The sequence below is a fragment of the Scyliorhinus torazame genome, chromosome 14 (assembly GCF_047496885.1).
Source record: "Scyliorhinus torazame isolate Kashiwa2021f chromosome 14, sScyTor2.1, whole genome shotgun sequence".
Classification (NCBI taxonomy): Eukaryota; Metazoa; Chordata; class Chondrichthyes; order Carcharhiniformes; family Scyliorhinidae; genus Scyliorhinus; species Scyliorhinus torazame.
The window spans coordinates 206312737-206333011 of record NC_092720.1 but is presented as its reverse complement, the minus strand read 5'-3'; the positions used below and the strand labels follow the sequence as shown (position 1 = coordinate 206333011).

The window sequence follows — 20275 nt, the reverse complement described above, 5'->3', positions numbered from 1 at the left end:
AGACCTGGACAACGTACACCTCCCAAAAACAAAGGCTCAAATACATCTATATCTGGTGTTTACTGCGCATCCTTGGCAGCATTATAAAGATGAAGTAAATCAGGTGCATAACACATCACTGACTTGGGCATTTGCGTTGGATGGAAGACGGCCGCATCCCCAAGGATGTGATACATGGGGAGGTAGCCGGTGCTAAGTGACGAGAATAGCGGCCAAAGCACGATGCAAGGAGATTGCCAAAAGATACATGAAAGCTTCAACATCAAATATTTCAAGTGGAAAACCCGAGCTAACGATGAGTACAAATAACAGCAGCAGCTGGCGGACCCCGACGGTATGTGGTTTCAGAAGATCCACATGAGTCGCCAACACTGCAAACAAGCGGTTCGTAAAAATCATTCGGCACCCCCTGGAAAGGGATAACTTCACACATAACACTAGCGGTAGATTTTGTCTTTCCAGAATTGGCTTGCTCAGCCGGCAGAAGTGAGTCAGATGATCTCTCCTAATTCTCCAAATGACTGTATTCCCAACATTTCTAACAGCTATAAGTCTACAAAGCACAGCTTATATTCATGTTTACAAGAATGCTGAATCAGATTAGCATGGACATTTATTAAGTGACTCTGCCCGGATCTTGAGAAACTCACTCCATGATTTCTAACACGTTGCTGCTTCTTTCCTTTGAAAGGCTATTTTTTAAAAAACACTCCCAAATACTTCTCTAAGATGTTATTAGCTGCGAGGAGCATGCAGCCAAACCAGAAGACACCTTGATATAGACTATAATTCGTCGAGTGCAGGAGGAGGTCATTTGGCCCATCGAGTCAGCATCGACCCTCTGAAAGAGCACCCTAGCTAAGCCCGCTCCTCCACCCTATCGCCGTAAGTCCACATAAATTAGACATGTTTGGATACTAAGGGGAAATGTAGCATGGCCGAACCACCTAATCTGCACTTCTTTAGACTGTGAGAGGAAACTGGAGCACCCGCAGAACACCCACGCAGACAGGGGGAGAAAGTGAAAACTCCACACAGTCAGCCAAGGCCGGAATTGCACCCAGGTCTGTAGCGTTATGGCACTGCAGTGTAACCACCGTGGCGCCTGTTTTAAACAGGTTGCTCCCAATCGAAGTATTTCAAATATGCTTTTCCATGAGGTATGGCACCATAGTTTTGCCTGCATTACTGAACCTAGACGACCATTACCTAGCCCTCAAGTCTATTGTGAGCAGTGGTATTTCCTGCCAGAAGTCAATGAACCTATTTTGGATCTATTCTGGCCTTCCCTCCATCCCTGTTTCCTAATTCTAGGGATTTAGTTTTTTTAACGTTCAGTTTTTCAAGGTTCTCTGAGACATTGTTCCGCAGTTCAGAAGAAAGATTTGTTATTATTGACATTTATGTTATAGTTATTTAACTGTTTAGCAACAAACCTCATGCACAGAAATTGAAAATCAAAAGCTGAAATGAGCTTTTATTGAAAAGAGCAGGGATATTACATAGTGTGCAAGTGTGTAATTGATTCATATGATTAAGTTTGTAGTTCAGTTGCATTTCTAAAATTGTGAAAATTAGTTGCATAATAATACATTTACTTATAAGTAGTGCAGATTATTAATTACAAATCTGTAAGAATTTACTCTACAGAAAGATCTGTACTTAAATGAAAACCAAAATTCTGGTAAAATGTTGAATGTGGTATTTAGCATGTAAAATAATTTTAGAATAATAGGAAATGTAACATAACCATCTGTCATGTTTATCAGTACATGCATATCTATCTTAACCGAATGCACGTATATACATATCCTAATGGGGTTTTTCCTGGTTTCAAAACATTTTGTTTCTTTAATGCCGCCCAAAATATTGTTGGGTGTACAGTGAGATACTTGTGCACACATTACTGCGGATGCTGGAATCTGAAACAAAAACAGAAAACACAGGACAATCTCAGCAGATATTCCAGCATCTGTGGAGAGAAAGAGGAGCTAATGTTTCGAGTCTGGATGACTCTGTCAAAGTTGGATTTGACAAAGAGTCATCCATACTCGAAACGCCAGCCACCCTTTTCTCTCTACAGAGGCGTTCAGACCTGCTGAGATGGTCTAGTATTTTCTGTTTTTGTTTCTGTTCAATTATGTTTGTTACTCTATTTTATTATTCTAATTGCTGGTTACACGCAACGTATTCACAGGTACATGTTATGGAACTAATTTCCCCAGTTTGGTGTGGAATTATCAGTGTTTTCTTTGTAAAAACACTGGTATTTTGATTGTAACCCATTGGATTGTAACCCATTGGATTCGGACCTGGGAGCTGTCTGTACATATCCCCTATGTCACCTAAAAACAGCAATTATAAAGCAAGACGGACAGGCGACAGCCAGGTTTATCACTGGGAAATGTAAGTGCAAATTGAAACGCAAAGTACAGAACGCCACAGTAGTTTAACAAATTCAAGGAAGGTATTTAGATGACGCCACAGTTTTAAATTACTTTGGAAGGTGGGAATTTGGATTAACTGAGAGGATATAAACGCCCCTCAGTTCTAAGGTTGTAACAAGAATGTTTTTTTAAGCGTTAGATCATATACCTGCAATTAAAACTAAACAGCGCAGAGAAGAAAAATAAAACTTCGAGTTGTGTCGTAAGAACAGCAAAGTAAACTCACAGAAGAAATTTACACGGTGATATCGATAAAACACCAGTACGAATAATTGAATTAAAACACGGGTAAGCTTACTCTCGGAAGGTCTTGTGCCGCAACGGATAACGTTTCTGAGATCTGTGATCTCTGGAATCGAGACTCACTCCAGGGTATGAAAGGCATAGAAGGTGCATTAGTAACACAGCCAAACTGTGAATCCTTTTGATGCACCTGTGAGAGTCTCCTGGCCAGCCATGCCTGGTGTGGCGTTTCAAGCTGAAGTGTTTATCGGTTTGTTCCAACGGACACTAGCTATGGAAACAGACCCACGTATTTGTGATTTATTGTGCCATTCAGAACCAGACGTTTTCGACATGCTCTGCGAATATTTCGGTACTGGAAAGCATTTCAGGGGACTGCAGCTTTTCATTGCAATAAATCATATTAATACTAATTCTCAATAATACATATATAGACTACTCAACGGCAGCAGCAACCTCAAAGAAAGACTCTAGTTGAAAACGAAGCAAAGTCATATATTTGAAATTTCATAGAACATGTATTCTACATCAACGATCGAAAAATAGTATCACGTAAAACAGAAAAGGTAAAAGTAGTTTTTTTTATCTTACAGTTATTTTGAAAAGGCGGTGGTGAAACAGAAACGCGATAATAATTAAAGAATGCGGTCTACTGCATATTCCTCCTTGGCGGTAGCGGGCGTTTATTCTTCACTTTGGCTTCATTACCATGACAGTGAAGGTAACTATCGTCCTGCTTTTGGAGAAAGGACACGAACATTATTTTGGTCAGCCACGCGATAGGAAGAAGGCAGTTTTCACCCACTTCATTTTATAGAGCAAGGATTTGTGTTATATAACCTTGACAGTTTACCTTCCTTCAGAGCCAGTTTTAACTTGCATCCAGCTGAAATTATGGTGTCCAAAATTGAGCCCACGTGAGACTATTATAGAATTTAACTCTTAATCCTTTGATAGTATAGAACTTGAATGTCGCTGGAAAAATAGATATATTATAGAAGCTTTTGGGCTTGCACTCATCAGGATAGCTACGTAAGATAAGCCAACAGTAAAAAGAACAACAATTTATACTGCATCAAGAAATGATGCGGGCTGGTTAGCAATCAGAGTCCACGTGCCAACCGGAAAGCATTCTCTTCCCATGCAATACAAATAATTGTTCCCTTTACTGTTGGCTTATCATATGTAGCTCTCCTTACGAATGCAAGACGATGAGCTACGATAGCATGTTTCTTCTTTTCTTTAGCAATTTCAAACTTCTTCGACGATGTAGTAAGTATTACGGCCATGCCTAGCGTCTTTGCTGTTCCAACAACAAGGATGCAGACATCAGGTAGAGGACATGGTATGGATTTAAAGACAAACGTGATAATAACGGTCCTTGTCTGATTAAATTAAAGAAATAGCCTTCAAAGGAAAGGGGCAGCAATCAGAATAAAATCAGTTTAACATAATTCTACATTATATTACAGAGCTATGGTTACACTGCATTTACAGATCGTAGTCACATCAGTATACAAAGTATCGTTATGCAGAAAGCTGCCGAAGAACAATCGCTGTTTTATTACCAATTTCGATGGAGCCCCATTAGCTTGGGGAGAAAGTACCAAACATATTAACTTCGTGGGTATTGCCAAGCAAACTGTATTCTACCGGGATTAAGGGAACTGCTTTGGTCCCCTTATCTAAGGTAAATATACTGGCATTGAAGGCAGTCCTGAGAAGGTCAACTAGGTTCATCCCAAGTATGGCGGAATTTTCCTATGGGGATAGATTGAGTCGGTTGGGCCCGTACTCACTCGTGTTTAGAAGAATGAGAGGTGAACTTATTGAAACATGTATAATTCTCAAGGGGCTTGCCGAGGTATATACGGAGCGCACATTTCCCGTTGTGGGAGCGTAGGACCAGATGGCATGACCTCAGAGTAATGAATCGCCCATTGAACACAGAAATGAGGAGGAATTTATTTTCTCAGATGGTGGTGACTGTCAATTCTTTACTGCAGACAACTGTGGAGGCTACGTTGTTAAGTGTACTCAAAGCTGAGAATCACAGATTTTAGTCGGAAAGGGAGAGAACGGTTATGACTGGAATTGAGAATTATCATATCAGATCAGTCACGATCTCATTGAATAAAAGAGTGAACTCAGTGGGCTGAATTTCCTACTTGCTCCTAGGCTTATAATCTTATGGCCTTGTGTGATTTACCCTTTACCCGGTGTCAAATATATATTTTGGGGAAGGAGTTTTTCAATTTTAATTTGTCCCTGAATGTGTAAACCAGTCGTCTGTGCATAAGTGTCAGCATGTCCCAATTCAGGTAGCTGTGGGCAAATCAGATTGACCTGTTACCCTGGATACTCGGCAGGTTCACAGGGGCGGTGTCCATTTTTGGGACTACATGCAGTCCAGCCATCAAGAGCCTAAGAAATACGGGGTCGCGCTGCCCGGCTGTCAGTCCCCTAGTGAGGGATGTGGTGGATGTGACCAGGGAAGAAGATTTCAAGGGAAGATACAATGCCGGGCAGGACCCCCGTTGGTTTTCAGTAAATCCCAGTCCCACTCCATCAATCCCTATGTTTTAAATTAAAATAAATCCTAACGTCAGGATGGAGGTTGGCGATAAATTGAATCCCAATCATACTTTCATTATTAAGTAATTTCGACAGATCTAAAAAAAAAAAAGATATAATTAAACCAGCGCATTGTTTCTATCCCCATGAGACTTCTGTGGAGAGCAGGACCAGGATTACGCAACTGCAGCTATATAATTGCGTGTTGCGGGTGAAAGTATTTTCGGCATTTTGAAAGTGCCCTACCATTTAGCATTGACCTTTGAGCCCTTTGCAGGCTATAGTTGGAATGCTTTTTCTTGGCAGATCGCTGTACCAGACTTGATATATTTTAAATCAATAGCTATGGAATCATGACAGTAAATAGGGAAATATTCGGATCATTGACTCAAAGCGGGTGATGTGCAAAACGAGTTACCGATTCCCTACCACCAGTTGAGGTTGCCCACCCCCTTCCCGGTATGACAGCACTGTTCACTGGTGAACGGTCAGAGTTCATGAATGTGTAGTAATTCCAATTAAAGGCCACACCTACTGCAAATGTGGAAGAAAATAAGTTATGATCTACCCGAAACCGTTTGCTGCTCTAACCCTCCTTCCTTTCTTGCCCTTGGATGACACGTTGCTCAGAAATGTCAGCACCGTTACTCCAGTGGCTTTACTTGATTCGTTTTTGAGAAGTATTTTGATATAATCAATGTATTTGCAATATATATGTGCCTGTAAAGTTACATCATACTTCATACGTAACAACACGTGCAACTACACAGACAGACCCGCATGTACCTGATGTTGGGCAGGATTACGCCTTTTTTTTCTCTGTGGTGGCTCTGTTTTGGGAAGGGGGAAATAAAGTTAATGAATTGTTCGAGGAAACTAACTTAAAACATATTTTATATTTTGGGTGACGAAATATTTTCATTTTCAAAATGCAGTCACGTGTGGATGTATAGACCAAAACTAGGTGGCGTTCAAATTATGTTGGGGGCTGCGAATGGAATCAGCCTGTCTGTTAATGAACTCTGCATGCATCCTGGAAGACATGGCCAATTCACCTGCTAGATGCTTAAAATAAAATTTAAAGAAGAAATTGAAGTCTTGCCACAACCTTTGGATGTCCAGAAAGGCTTTGCCATCAAATAAATACTTCTATACTATTCCAGTCGTGGACGTGCAGGTAGGTGGAATTTAGATTTCATTTAATCTCGTATTTTTGCGATGTTGTTCCCTTTTTCGTTTTAGCAGGGACTAGTGTAACATAGCAAAATCTGCGGATGTTAGCAAAATAGGTGGGAAAGCAGACAGTGAAGAGGAAATAAAGATTTTGCAGACAGATAGGCGAAGAGAATTATCCAACATTTGGCAGATGGAGTTTAATGTGGATAAGTGTGAGGTTAACCATTTTGGCCGGAACAATATAAAGGCAAATAATTATTGAAATGTAAAGTAGATTCAATATGCGGCTGGGCAGGGGGACCTGGGTGTCTTTGTCATGAATCACAGAAAGTCGATACTCAGGTAAAGCATGTAATTAAATAGACAAGTTGAACATTAGCGTTTATTGCAAAAGGACTGGAGTATAAAAGTGAGAACTGTTGCAATTGTATAGAGCGTTGGTGAGACCACGTTTGGAGTATTGTATCCAGTTTTGGCCTCCTTATTTGAGGAAGGATGTGGTGGCATTGGAGGCAGTTCAGAGGAGCTTCATCAGATTGATTCCAGGGATGAAAGGATTGACATATGAGGAGAAATGAAACAGTTTGGACTTATACTCGCTGGAGTTTAAAAGGATGAGAGGGGATCTGAGTGAGGTACATAAAATCCTAAAAGAAATTGTTAAAGTAAACGTAAAACAAATGTTCTCCCTGGAAGGGCAATCTAGAACGAGAGATCACAGATTAGGTTGCGGGGCAGCAGATTTTGAACTGAGATGAGGAAGAAGTACTTCTCGCAGAGGATGGTGAATTTGTGGAACTCTGCCCCATAGTGCAATGGAAACCGAGTCATTAAATGGTTTCAAGAAGGAGATAGATACAGTTCTGATTTTTTAAAACAACGTGTTAATGGGATATGGGGGACAAGTGACATGAAATGAAAAATCGCTTATTGTCACAAGTAGGCTTCAAATGAAGTTACTGTGAAAAGCCCCTAATCGCCACATTCCGGCGCCTTTTCGGGGAGACTGGTAGGGGAATTACATAGAACATAGAAAAATACAGCACAGAACAGGCCCTTCGGCCCACGATGTTGTGCCGAACCTTTGTCCTAGATTAATCATAGATTATCAGAGAATTTACAGTGCCGAAGGAGGCCATTCGGCCCATTGATTCTGCACCAGCTCTTGGAAAGAGCACCCTAACCAAGGTCAACACCTCCACCCAACACTAAGGGCATTTTGGACACTAAAGGCAATTTATCATGGCCAATCCACCTAACCTGCACATCTTTGGACTGTTGGAGGAAACCGGACGACCCGGAGGAAACCCACGCACACACGGGGAGGATGTGCAGACTCCGCACCGACAGTGACCCAAGCCAGAATCGAACTTGGCACCCTGGAGCTGTGAAGCAATTGTGCTATCCACAATGCTACCGTGCTGCCCTTAAGAACAAATTAAACTACACTATATCATTCTACCATAATCCATGTGCCTATCCAATAGCTGCTTGGAGGTCCCTAATGTTTCCGACTCAACTACTTCCACAGGCAGTGCATTCCATGACCCCACTACTCTCTGGGTAAAGAACCTACCTCTGACATCCTCCCTATATCTTCCACCATTCAGCTTAAATTTATATCCCCTTGTAATGGTTTGTTCCGCCCGGGGAAAAAGTCTCCGACTGTCTACTCTATCTATTCCCCTGATCATCTTATAAACCTCTATCAAGTCGCCCCTCATCCTTCTCCGTTCTAATGAGAAAAAGCCTAGCACCTTCAACCTTTCCTCGTAAGACCAACTCTCCATTCCAGGCAACATCCTGGTAAATCTCCATTGCACCTTTTCCAAAGCTTTCACATCCTTCCTAAAATGAGGCGACCAGAACTGTACACAGCACTCCAAATGTGGCCTTACCAAAGTTTTGTACAGCTGCATGATCACCTCACGGCTCTTAAATGCAATCCCGCTGTTAATGAACGCTAGCACACCATAGGCCTTCTTCACAGCTCTATCCACTTGAGTGGCAACTTTCAAAGACGTATGAACATAGACCCCAAGATCTCTCTGCTCCTCCACATTGCCAAGAACTCTACCGTTAACCCTGTATTCCGCTTTCATATTTGTCCTTCCAAAATGGACAACCTCACACTTTTCAGGGTTAAACTCCATCTGCCACCTCTCAGCCCAGCTCTGCATCCTATCTATGTCTCTTTGCAGCCGACAACAGCCCTCCTCACTATCCACAACTTCACCAATCTTCGTATCGACTGCAAATTTACTAACCCACCCTTCAACTCCCTCATCCAAGTCATTAATGAAAATCAAAAACAGCAGAGGACCCAGAACTGATCCCTGCAGTACGCCACTGATAACTGGGATCCAGGCTGAATATTTGTCATCCACCACCACTCTCTGACTTCTATCGGTTAGCCAGTTCGTTATCCAACTGGCCAAATTTTCCCACTATCTCATGCCTCCTTACTTTCCGCATAAGCCTACCATGGGGAACCTTATCAAATGCCTTACTAAAATCCATGTACACTACATCCACTGCTTTACCTTCAGCCACATGCTTGGTCACCTCCTCAAAGAATACAATGACTTGTAAGGCAAGACCTACCCCTCACAAATCCGTGCTGACTATTCCTAATCAAGCAGTGTCTTTCCAGATGCTCAGAAATCCTATCCTTCAGCACCCTTTCCATTACTTTGCCTACCACCGAAGTAAGACTAACTGGCCTGTAATTCCCAGGGTTAACCCTGCCCTTTTTTGAACAGGGGCACGGCATTCGCCACTCTCCAATCCCCTGGTACCACCCCTGTTAACAGTGAGGACGAAAAGATCATTGCCAACGGCTCTGCAATTTCATCTCTTGCTTCCCACAGAATCCTTGGATATATCCCGTCAGGCCCGGGGGATTTGTCTAGCCTCAAGTTTTTCAAAATGCCCAACACATCTTCCTTCCTAACAAGTATCTCCTCGAGCTTACCAGTCTGTTTCACACTGTCCTCTCCAACAATATGTCCGCTCTCATTTGTAAATACAGAAGAAAAGTACTCGTTCAAGACCTCTCCGATCTCTTCAGACTCAATACACAATCTCCCGCTACTGTCCTTGATCGGACCTACCCTCGCTCTCGTCATTCTCATATTTCTCACATTTGTGTAAACGGCCTTGGGGTTTTCCTTGATCCTACCCGCCAAAGACTGTTCATGCCCTCGCTTATCCTTTCTTCGGTTCCCTCCTGGCTATCTTGTATCCCTCCAGCGCCCTGTCTGAACCTTGTTTCCTCAGCCTTCCATAAGTCTCCTTTTTCCTCTTAACAAGACATTCAACCTCTCTTGTCAACCATGGTTCCCTCGCTCGACCATCTCTTCCCTGTCTGACAGGGACATACATATCAAGGACACGTAGTACCTGTTCCTTGAACAAGTTCCACATTTCACTTGTGTCCTTCCCTGACAGCCTATGTTCCCTACAGCTGCTGGCCTGCCTTGGTGTGCTTTAAAAGCCAGCGATTTAGCCCAGTGTGCCAAACCAGCCCCAGGTAGAGAGGTGGATTCGAGACCAGGAAGAGCAAACGTGTTCTGATTGAATGATTGAGCAGGTTCGAAGGGCCGAATTGCCTACTTCTGCTCCTAATTCCCAGAGGAAACCCACGCAGACACAGGGAGAATGTGAAGACTCCGCACAGGCAGGGAATCGACCCTGGGACCCTGGCGCTGTGAAGCCACAGTGCTAGCCACGTGTGCTCCGAGCTGCCCTTTGCTACTTTGCTACTTCTCAAATGTATTCTTTTTTGCCCGTTCAAGGTAAAAACAGTTTACTTTAACAATACCGCAGAAAATGCCATTGAGCGGAATGACTCCAACACATTACAACAATGTTGAGGGAATTTGTAAGTGAGCCTGAGTGACATAATGCATTGGATTTTATTGTTAATTCGATGGGGCATGTTCACCTCAAATTTGCAAATTTCACTTCTGAACCCTTTGTAGGTCAGGAAATTATTTCTCAGAAACACCTGAGTGAACATAACATAATTCTAACATAACTTTTATGTTGAAACAATCTATTTTTGCTGAATCTTTTCAGCGACACCCAAGGTTGAAAGGCCACCTATTTTAAATTCGATAATGTTATTGGTATGACATTACATTCTGATGTGTTTGGGACATTGTATATTTTCAGATTAAAAGGATGGTGTAAATGTTCCTTGCTGCCCTGAGTAAGGATAAACCTAGACACTACACGTGCCTGTGCACACACACATGAACCCTCACAAATACAAAAACGCACACAAGCACGCACAGGAACAAGTATGCTCACAGGAGCGCAGGCAAACAACCTCATAAATACACACACACAGAAATCAATATACACAGACAAATAGGCACACACACACAATCACACATACACACACCACAGTTCCTTTATCTTAAATACAAGCCGCTGGCAATCTCTTGAGTAAACCAAATAAAGATGGAAATCCCTTACCTGTTTCTTTTGTACAATCGAAAGAGGAACATTCTCTGCAGAATAAGAAGGTATTTAGAAAATGTGTACCTGGCTCTAATTTTTCATCTTGTGTAAAGAGTTGGAATGAATCATGACATTATTACAAATCGACAAGGAACTGTTGATCGGCTTACCTGACAAGTAAAGCGTAAGCTGTAAATAAGAAAATGATTAAATATAATTGTAGTTAATATTGTTATTTAGAGTCATGATTAATATGGCAAAACAATGATTGACTGCAAGACAATCTCAAAATTATGGAAATCCTCCAAAAGCACATGTGCCGCTGCTGAGTTGGACTAACTTTAAATGTGCTTGTTCTTATGAATGGTGAATTAACAATTGGATCTTAGTCATAATATCTGGTGTTCCCAATGTATTTTCTTTTACATTTTAATCTTACTTTATGTCTTTTCATTTTCCGCATACATATGGCTGCTGGGAACACGTTACAGTATTAAACGAGATTAACTTATTAATGCAGCTTATATTTCTCTGAAAAATAAAAAGTACCTTTGCATATTAATACTACTACGGTAGTTACTGGACTAGCAATCTAGAGACCCGGGCTAATTCTATGCGGGAATTCAAATTCCGCCATGGCAGCTCAGTCGCTACTACAATTTCAATTGAACTAATAATAAGTCTGGAGTGAAAGCTAGTTTCAGTAATGATGATCATGAAACATTTTGTCGATTGGTGTAAGAACCCATCTGGTTCACTGATGCACTTTACTGAAGAAAATCCATCGCCCTTGCCCTGCTTGGGTTACATATGACTCCAGACCCACAATAATATGGTTGACTCTTAACTGCCCATTGAAATGGCCAAGCAGTCGCCGGGTGATGATGTATGGGCAACAAATGCTGGTCATGCGATCTCATAAAAGAATACATTTTTTTATAATGACTCATTTGAAAATTGCATGCTATTACAACGCAGAAACAAACATTTCGACCCTACAACTTCACGCTGTTAGTTATGCCCCACAAAAGCCTCTTCAAACCCTTCTTCATCTAGCCCATCAACAGTTTTTTATATTTCTTTGCCTCTCATGTGTTTCACCTTAAACGTTTCTATGTTAGTCGAATCAAGTACATTTTGTGGTAACAAGTTTCAAATCCTAACCGCTCTCTGAGTAAAGCGGTTTCACATGATTTCACGATTGAATTTATCAGTGACCATTTTATATTAATGGCCCGTAATTCTGATTCGTCCCATCAATAGCCTATGCTACATCTTTATATTTTCACTTATCAAAAGCTTTCACAATATTTTTTCTTTATTCTTTCATGCTATTTGTCCGTCAGAACTTACAGACTTTATAGTGGAGAAGGAGGCCATACGGCACGGGCCCTGAGAAAGAGCACCCTAAAGCCCACATCTCCACCCTATTCCCGCAGCCCAGTAACACCACCTAACCTTTTTGGACACTAAGGGCAATTTAGCATGGCCAATCCACATAACCTACACATCTTTGGACTGTGGGAGGAAACTGGTGCACCCAAAGGAAACCCATGCAGACACAGCTAGAATGTGTAGACTCCACACAGACAGTGACTCAAGCCGGGAAACGAACCTAGATCCCTGGAGCTGTGAAGCAACAGTTTTAACCACGGTGCTACCATGCTGCCCCATTTACGTCGCTGGCAATTTTAACCATTCCCAATTGGTCTTGAACTGAGAGGTTTGTTAGGTCATTTCAGATGAGAGTTAAGAATCAGCAACTGTGGTTCTGAGGTTATGTTTAGCGTGGACCGTGAGGAAGGCAAATTTCTTTCCCGGAAAGACATGAGTGAACCAAATGGGTTTTATGACAATCGGTGATAGTTTCATAGTTATCATCACTGGGAGTACATTTTTATTTCGGAATTATTCATTAAATTTTAATTCCACCAGATGCCGTGATAGAAGATCGTCCAGAGTATTAATTTTGGTCTTTGAATTACTAGATTGCTGTAATCATTATTATGCGACCGTCCGGCATAACTTTATAAACCAGCTCCTGCCTCTTCAATTATTCCTACCCGGAATAAGTACTGAAGAGGAGTGTTTAACTTAGATAGCCAAATAGTGTACTTCCGGCCAGCAGCAACAGCGTGGAATCGATTCCACGCACAGCTGAGGAGGACTTGAGACCTGCCTCTTCATCCTACCCCAGAGAGTGGAAGACAATGACAAAAGCTCACTGGAAAAACAAACTGTACAGGAGATGCCTCAGGATGGAGAATCAACAGACAATGAGTCAAGGACCTGTCTTTTGGCATATCACTCAAGAAATGGAATGACATAACTTCATCCGAGTAAATATTATTTATTGCGCCTTCTACAATGGCTATGTGCCTTTGTTTTTTTTAAATATGGAGACAAGAATTGTTCGCACACTCCAACTGTGAAAACCATATAGGTCATACATGCCATATTCACTGGAAAATGCAAAATCACTAATGCATTCACTTCAAATTTGCCAAAATGTGCATTGCACTGTAATTATATTTTGGAATTGTGAAGCATGAAAAAGGAAAAAATGACGATTTCATGGCATGGATATAATTTTCAATATTTTAAATACCTTTGTTGCGTCGAGTAAGAAATATTATCACCACCAGCAGTGCCAGAGTAACAAGCAACGCGACACCCCCTGCCACTGCAATCCACATCCAGTCGAACGTAAAGTTATTAAAAGGACGTGATTTGTCGCAAACATCTGCAGATGGAAAGAAAACATAAGTGATTTCTTCATAAATTCTTAACGAAAGAACAACAGCAAATAAAGCAACGCTATAAGGGGACAGGTTTCAAAGTCGATAGGGAGACAGGCACGTGGGGAGAAAGGCCAAAACATACAGGTAAGATGGGCAAGGGGAGAGAGTGAAATTGAAATACACATGTGAAGAAAGTTTGGAAAGGTTAAAAACACACAGAGACAGATGAAGGGCTACACGAAAGAAGAGTAACTAAAGCATTGAGGAAAGAATGAGGGAACGTTTTAAATTAGGGAACAATACTGCAATGCCTTATGGTTAGGTTAACATACGTTCTACGGTGACCAAGGTTCCATTGCCTGTCTGCTTCGGTTTCCCCAGCATTTCAATCTCACAGTAATATATACCAGACTCGCATTCAGTCATGTGCTTAATGTGGATAGATGCATCCTTCCTCGACTTGAAAGCCTCCTGATCCGCTTTTATAATTCTTTGCTTGTACCTTGGAGAATCAAAGTCAATGGGACTGTCATCCCGTCTCCAGCTGTACGTCCCCAAGCCGTCTAAACGAAAACTGCAATTCAAGGTCACATTGCCACCTTGGAATATATGAATAGAAGCGGGGGCTTGCACCACGCGAGAAATAACGGCCTCCATACCTAGTGGTGCACAAAGAAACAGTATTAATTAACTAATCTAACGAACAAAGTATTGCGTATTATGCATTGTCAATCTGGTTAAAAGCTCGCACTCTTGCCTGCGACTAAAATGGTTGTAAGTTCAAAGTTTGCACATGCAAATATTATTCTATGAAGAGTTTAATGCAGTAAATAAGCGAATGTCCCCATCCGCCCCCCCCCCCCCCACCCCGCTACCCCCCACCCCACCAAAGGAGAAGAAACGTGTACCCGGTGCAACAGCGAATATTTGTTCAGTGAAAAAATACCCCAAGTCAACATGCGAACTGTTGAGATCATTATAATTGAAGAATCTTAATATGACAAAAATATTTGGTGCATTGGTCTATCGAGCAACAAATATGATAGTTCAGTTGTCATTCACTGGCCGTGAAACACTTTGAGAAGATTTTAGTTGCAAGTAATGCAACCTCAGATTACACTTTGATTGAATTCAACATTACGTTATCATTAAATTCGGAATAAATTATTATAAGTATGATAAAAGCATAGGGGAGAAAGCATTGGAGAAGGAAATAAAGAATGAGAGGTGTAAAGAGAACATAATGGAAAGAAAACCAAAAAGACAATTTTGAGATCTTCCTCCTCATTAATATTAGATGTAATAAATGTATTCAATACATTTTTACCTTTAAATCGTCTTTGATTTCCATATTAGGGAATTATAAAAAAATGTGTTTCCTTAATGTACAGAGCCATAATATGACATGAGATGCTGGCATTCGCTATTAATATATTGCGTCAGTGAAACAATAAACTATAGATAGAGTAAATCATTGAGCACTATCCACATCATAAATTCAGAGAAACTAAATATAAACAAGTATATTTATATATATATATTGGTGGGCAGCACGATAGCACAGGAGTTAGCACAGTTGCTTCACAGCTCCAGTGCCCCAGGTTCGATTCCCGGCTTGGGTCACTGTCTGTGTGGAGTCTGCACATTCTTCCCGTGTCTCCGTGGGTTTCTACCGGATGCTCCGGTTTCCTCCCACAGTCCAAAGATGTGCAGGTTTGATGGATTGGCCATGCTTAAATTGCCCTTAATGTCCAAAATGGTTAAGTGGGGTTGCTGGGTTACGGGGAAAGGGTGATGGAGTGGGCTCTTGAGTAGGGTAGGGTGCTCTTTCCAAGGGCTGGTGCAGATTCGATGGGCCAAATGGCCTCCTTATGCACTGTAAATTCTTTGATTATATATATATCCATATATATATATATATATATATATATATATGGATATATATATATACAATGATACCATTTCCACACAATGCCCATAAATAACCGAATTTCATTTACTTTTTAGGTTTAGAGATTACGATCTCGAGCCCTAACCCTATTTGGCATCATTATTTTCTTCCCTCAGCTGCTCACCTCAAAGAAAAATTGTCTATAAATATGTCGGATGTGGCCGCTAAAAATGCGATCATTTTAATAGCGTTCACTCATAAGAGTTTTCATTGTAGTTTTCACCTTAATTCGCTAGATTAAGTTATTCATCTGTGGTTGAACAACGGATGAAATTTATGGATTTTAGGCTGTATGTCACATTATCAAAGAAATTTAATGAACATTATGAACAAAGCACTTTTCTTTCTGATCCGTATACGAAATTTGTGACTATAAGGTTTCTGACTCCACGGAAGATATTCTTCCATGATAAGCAACAAAGTATTGTATGCACTGTCCTCAATTGTACTGCATGTTTAGTTAAATAAAGAAGTGTCTTGATGTTAACCTTAAAGATTAGAGTAGAAGATTATTAGAAAGAGTAACCCTGTAAGTTCCAGTTAATTGTATCATTTACAGTAATCATCTGTTGAAAGTAAGTATCAATTTGTCTGTAATCCAAGAGGCAAAACAAATAATGCTCGATTGTCTATTTTAAAACTATATCTTGCCCGGTGAGATTATATTGTGGGTATTGCGTGTGTCACTGTTTCCACCAGCATGGCCAGACATCAGAAGAAATACAGAGAAGATCTGCACGCTTAATCCCTGAATTTCAGGGAATTACTTTTGAGGAACTATCGATAACCTTCGGACATTTTTGACAAGAATATCTAAAAAGGTAAAATTATTTGAAGTTATAAAATAACTGGGCAAATTGGAGTCAGTTTGTCTACGGTTGAAGGATTTAAGGATGATTCGTTTACAAATGAAAACAGCAGAACAATAGTAAATGCGAGAAGAATTTAGTTCTTCCGGGTGGCATTTTACTGGCAAAGGTAGTGGAAGGAGAAGACGTCTTGAACGTCTAGGAGGCTCTTTTCAACAATTAAGGATTGAGGATTATCAGAAATGCACATCGGTAATATTGGCTAAATGGTTCGGCTGTTGGATGTTTCCTTCATTTGTGGAGACCACAAACCCACTTTACAAAATTGCTGACATTTGTTTTTATAGTTATGCGCTGGTAACCCATCAAGGCATTTCTTTAGTGAATGACCAGGAAACAAATCAGTGAAATGTAACTGCATGGTTTAATCATTTCTCACAATAAACATTCCAAACACATGATTATAGATTTACAGCGGTACCGGGTGAAACATACCAACTCATTCACAGGCTAATGTTCATGTCAGCTCAATAGCAGACGTTTGAATTTGAGTACTTTCACTGGTAATGCTTTGAAAAACTTAAGTTTAAATAAAAACTTGACAGTAAACATAAATTGGCGGCTGTGTATCATTATAAACATACGTATCTATTATTGCAACTAATGTTTTTTTCTACCTCCGCTTAGACAATATAGGAAGGTATTAAGGCCTACTTCTCTAGTGTTTTAAAAATGCACGCCATCGTTAATTAGTCTGATTAATGGTCACGACGTTCTTAGAATATTTAAACAATCAGAGCGTGACTATTCACTTACCCGTTGAAAAACTTGAAATCAGGAGAAAAAGAGAGGTTGTCGCCCACCGTTCTGCCGCCATTGTTACGGACTGCATTGAGACAGGGAAACAAATTTCGTTAGTCGAAAGGCAGTTTGCGATAAGATCAGCCTTTAGCGTGAGATAATATTGAGTTTTACAGCACGCCTGAACCGCGGTTTGCTGGTAACCTTGCAATTTGGGTTTGTAGTATGTGGCTGAACTGACAGGCCCACATCTGACAGGATGTCAGACGTCAACGAAATTAACGAGCCTGGCGAAGAAAGGAAGCAGTAAGATGGCAAGGTGCATATCCGCCCCAGTCCACGTCCTCATAACTAAAGCAAAAACAAACTCTGGAAATATTATTTTATGCCCCTTTCTATATAGTTTAGCACCGACTATCAAATCCATGGAATTCTTAAGCCCCCCCCCCCCCCCCTCCCCCGCGCAGACAAAACCACCCGTTCAGTGTACTCTGATCTTTAAAAATGAACACTTGTCAGCACCCAACTGTCACTTCATCCTTGATGCAGGCCGGTCTCCTCTGCCAACTTGGAGCTGTGCATAGATGTTAGCGCTTTGAGTATCTACGTCTCTCAAATATAGAGCTTTCCACTTACAAGGACACAAAAAACAATAAACACAATATAATACTATCATGCCATCTGAAAGCGTATAAAAATTAGCCAGGTTTTAAACTGAATGCAGCGCCAGGCATTGCCACATGCATGAATTCACGATATCGCAGAGCGCTTTTACATGAAAGGAAGGATGATAAAGAACTGCCGCTGCTTTATATATTGTGGCACTCAATACAATTAAAGTAGCACGAGTGCTATGACCAGGCTATAGACAAAGGAGCTGACGTTTGTAAATGGTTAACTGAAGATTGGTTCATTACGCGACGACAGACTGATTACAAAACAAGTCGTTCATGGAATTGTTCTTCCTGTTATGTTGATGCATTGAGAAACTAGGTTGCATGAATTTGTACAACTCCATTGCAGGTCAAAGCACGCTTCTCCGTGCGCTGTATACCAATTATTTTCCCTTGCTGTGGCCAGTGCATGACCTAATTAAACGCACATGAGCCTGCTACGATGGAAGCATTCTGTGAGCCCATTCTTGAAAGGAACAGCTTAACTCAACAACGCTGCTTAGCATTAACTGTAGAAGGCAGCCGCGTAGGCTGGATCTTTGAACATCAACTTTTGACCGAGGGCAGCAGAAGTACATTCAAGCAGTTGATGGGGGAAAACAAAAGACTGGAGCACTGTGTTATCGTAAATGAATCTACAAATCTTGCCTATGCCTGTTCTGAAAAGACTTAATTGATTAGTTCCTCCCCAGCAACAACCACCACCACAAAGCATCCAACACCCCACTCCAGATTCCGCCGCCAGTTCCCCATAACCCGATATTTGCCTTCCATTTCAATTATGTATTTATTGCCTTTTTGGAAGTTACTATTTTAGCAGTGACGCAACACCCTTCCAGGCAGCACATTCCGTATCATAATAAGGGCCAGCCAATGACTTTCGCAATTTCGTCTCTGATTGCATCATTCATCGGATACCGACGTTATCTTGTCCTGAGTGGAAACTGCTTCTAATTATGTGTTCCATCATAGTCACTGAGAATTTTGAACACCTCCATAATATTTTCTGAAATGGGGTATTGAGAAGTTAATGGAATACTCCAAAGGAGGCCTACGCCGTTATTCATAAAGGGTTTGAGTCTAAATTCGGGGGGGTTTGTACTATATGCATAAATCCAAGGATCACATACTCTGTTTCGATCCATACATCCCTCCGCATCCACAAACGAATCACATCCGGGTCGGGTAACCTTGTAATGCTAACCTTTAAATAGCCCCTTATTATCTATCTCATTCTGTGGAATTACTGTACATCAACACTCATCCCCCCTCCCCCCCCCCCCCCCCCCCCGCCACACACACACACCTATCGCCTGCCCCCATTTTTTTGTTTACCATGAGCTCGGCATCAACATCTGTTTTGTGAAGACTTGACTCAACCCTTCCTTTCAAGATCACTTCATTTATTCTATTTTATTGAATGACTGAGTCAACTGGGAATCAAGTAGGAGATCTGCTTGTGCAGGCAAATCACTTATTTGAATGATTAATTTGTACAAGTCTTCACAAAATAGATGTTGATACCGAGCTCATGGTACACAGAAAATGGGGGGGGGGGCAGGCGGTAGGTGTGTGTGTGGGGGGGGGGGGCGTTGCTGTGAGTGTTGGTGTACAGTAATTCCACAGAATGAGATAGATAATAAGGGGCTATTTAAAGGTTAGCAGCGTTAAAAGTCGATAGGTCACCTGACCCGGATGTGATTCTTCTATTTTTCTGAAAGACTGAGTGGCCCCTCTGATTTCGTTTGACCACATATGTTCATGCGCACTTATTGTGATTATTGTCCTTTATTAGTTCCTCTTCCGCCTCTTGTGTATTCAGTTTCATTATCTATTGTATTGGATACCTAATATATATCATAAATTCCATTATTCTGTTTAATATTAATGTAAATTTCTACAGACATCTGACAGTTGTACACTTTAGATTCTCAATCCTCCTTTATAAAGGCCTTCATATTGTTACCCTAAATAAACCGTCGTTGAAGACCACTGATTATTCATTTACTGTTTAAACTAGTATGGCAGGGGGGTGGGCACGGGAGCAATAGGTCAGAAGGTGAGAGCATTGAGGGAGAACTAGGGAACAGGGACAGTGGGGCTCTGAGGCAGAGCAGACAGGGAGATGTTGCTGAACACAGCGGGTCTGGTGGCCTGAAGTGCATATGTTTTAATGCAAGAAGTATGATGGGTAAGGCAGATGAACTTAGAGCTTGGATTAGTACTTGGAACTATGATGTTGTTGCCATTACAGAGACCTGGTCGAGGGAAGGGCAGGATTGGCAGCTAAACGTCCCAGGATTTAGATGTTTCAGGTGGGATAGAGGGGGATGTAAAAGGGGAGGCGGAGTTGCGCTACTGGTTCGGGAGAATATCACAGCTGTACTGCGGG

The 20275-nt window shown here is 41.3% G+C and overlaps 1 protein-coding gene across 4 annotated transcripts in view; it reads right to left on the bottom strand.

Moving 5' to 3' along the window:
* Positions 1–3115: 3115 nt before the first annotated feature.
* The window catches only part of LOC140389418 (uncharacterized), a 28205-nt gene continuing 11045 nt past the window's right edge, over positions 3116–20275 (bottom strand). The window contains exons 1-8 of one of the 4 annotated variants that reach the window (XM_072473563.1): positions 17414–17496; positions 17225–17294; positions 13981–14307; positions 13516–13650; positions 11078–11096; positions 10923–10957; positions 6051–6094; positions 3116–3426 (exon numbers count right to left, since the gene is read on the bottom strand). In XM_072473563.1, the coding sequence (XP_072329664.1) occupies positions 3340–3426; positions 6051–6094; positions 10923–10957; positions 11078–11096; positions 13516–13650; positions 13981–14307; positions 17225–17285 (708 nt within the window). In that variant the 5' untranslated portion in view covers positions 17286–17294; positions 17414–17496 and the 3' untranslated portion in view covers positions 3116–3339. The other 3 variants (XM_072473561.1, XM_072473562.1, XM_072473560.1) reach the window with 3 other exon arrangements.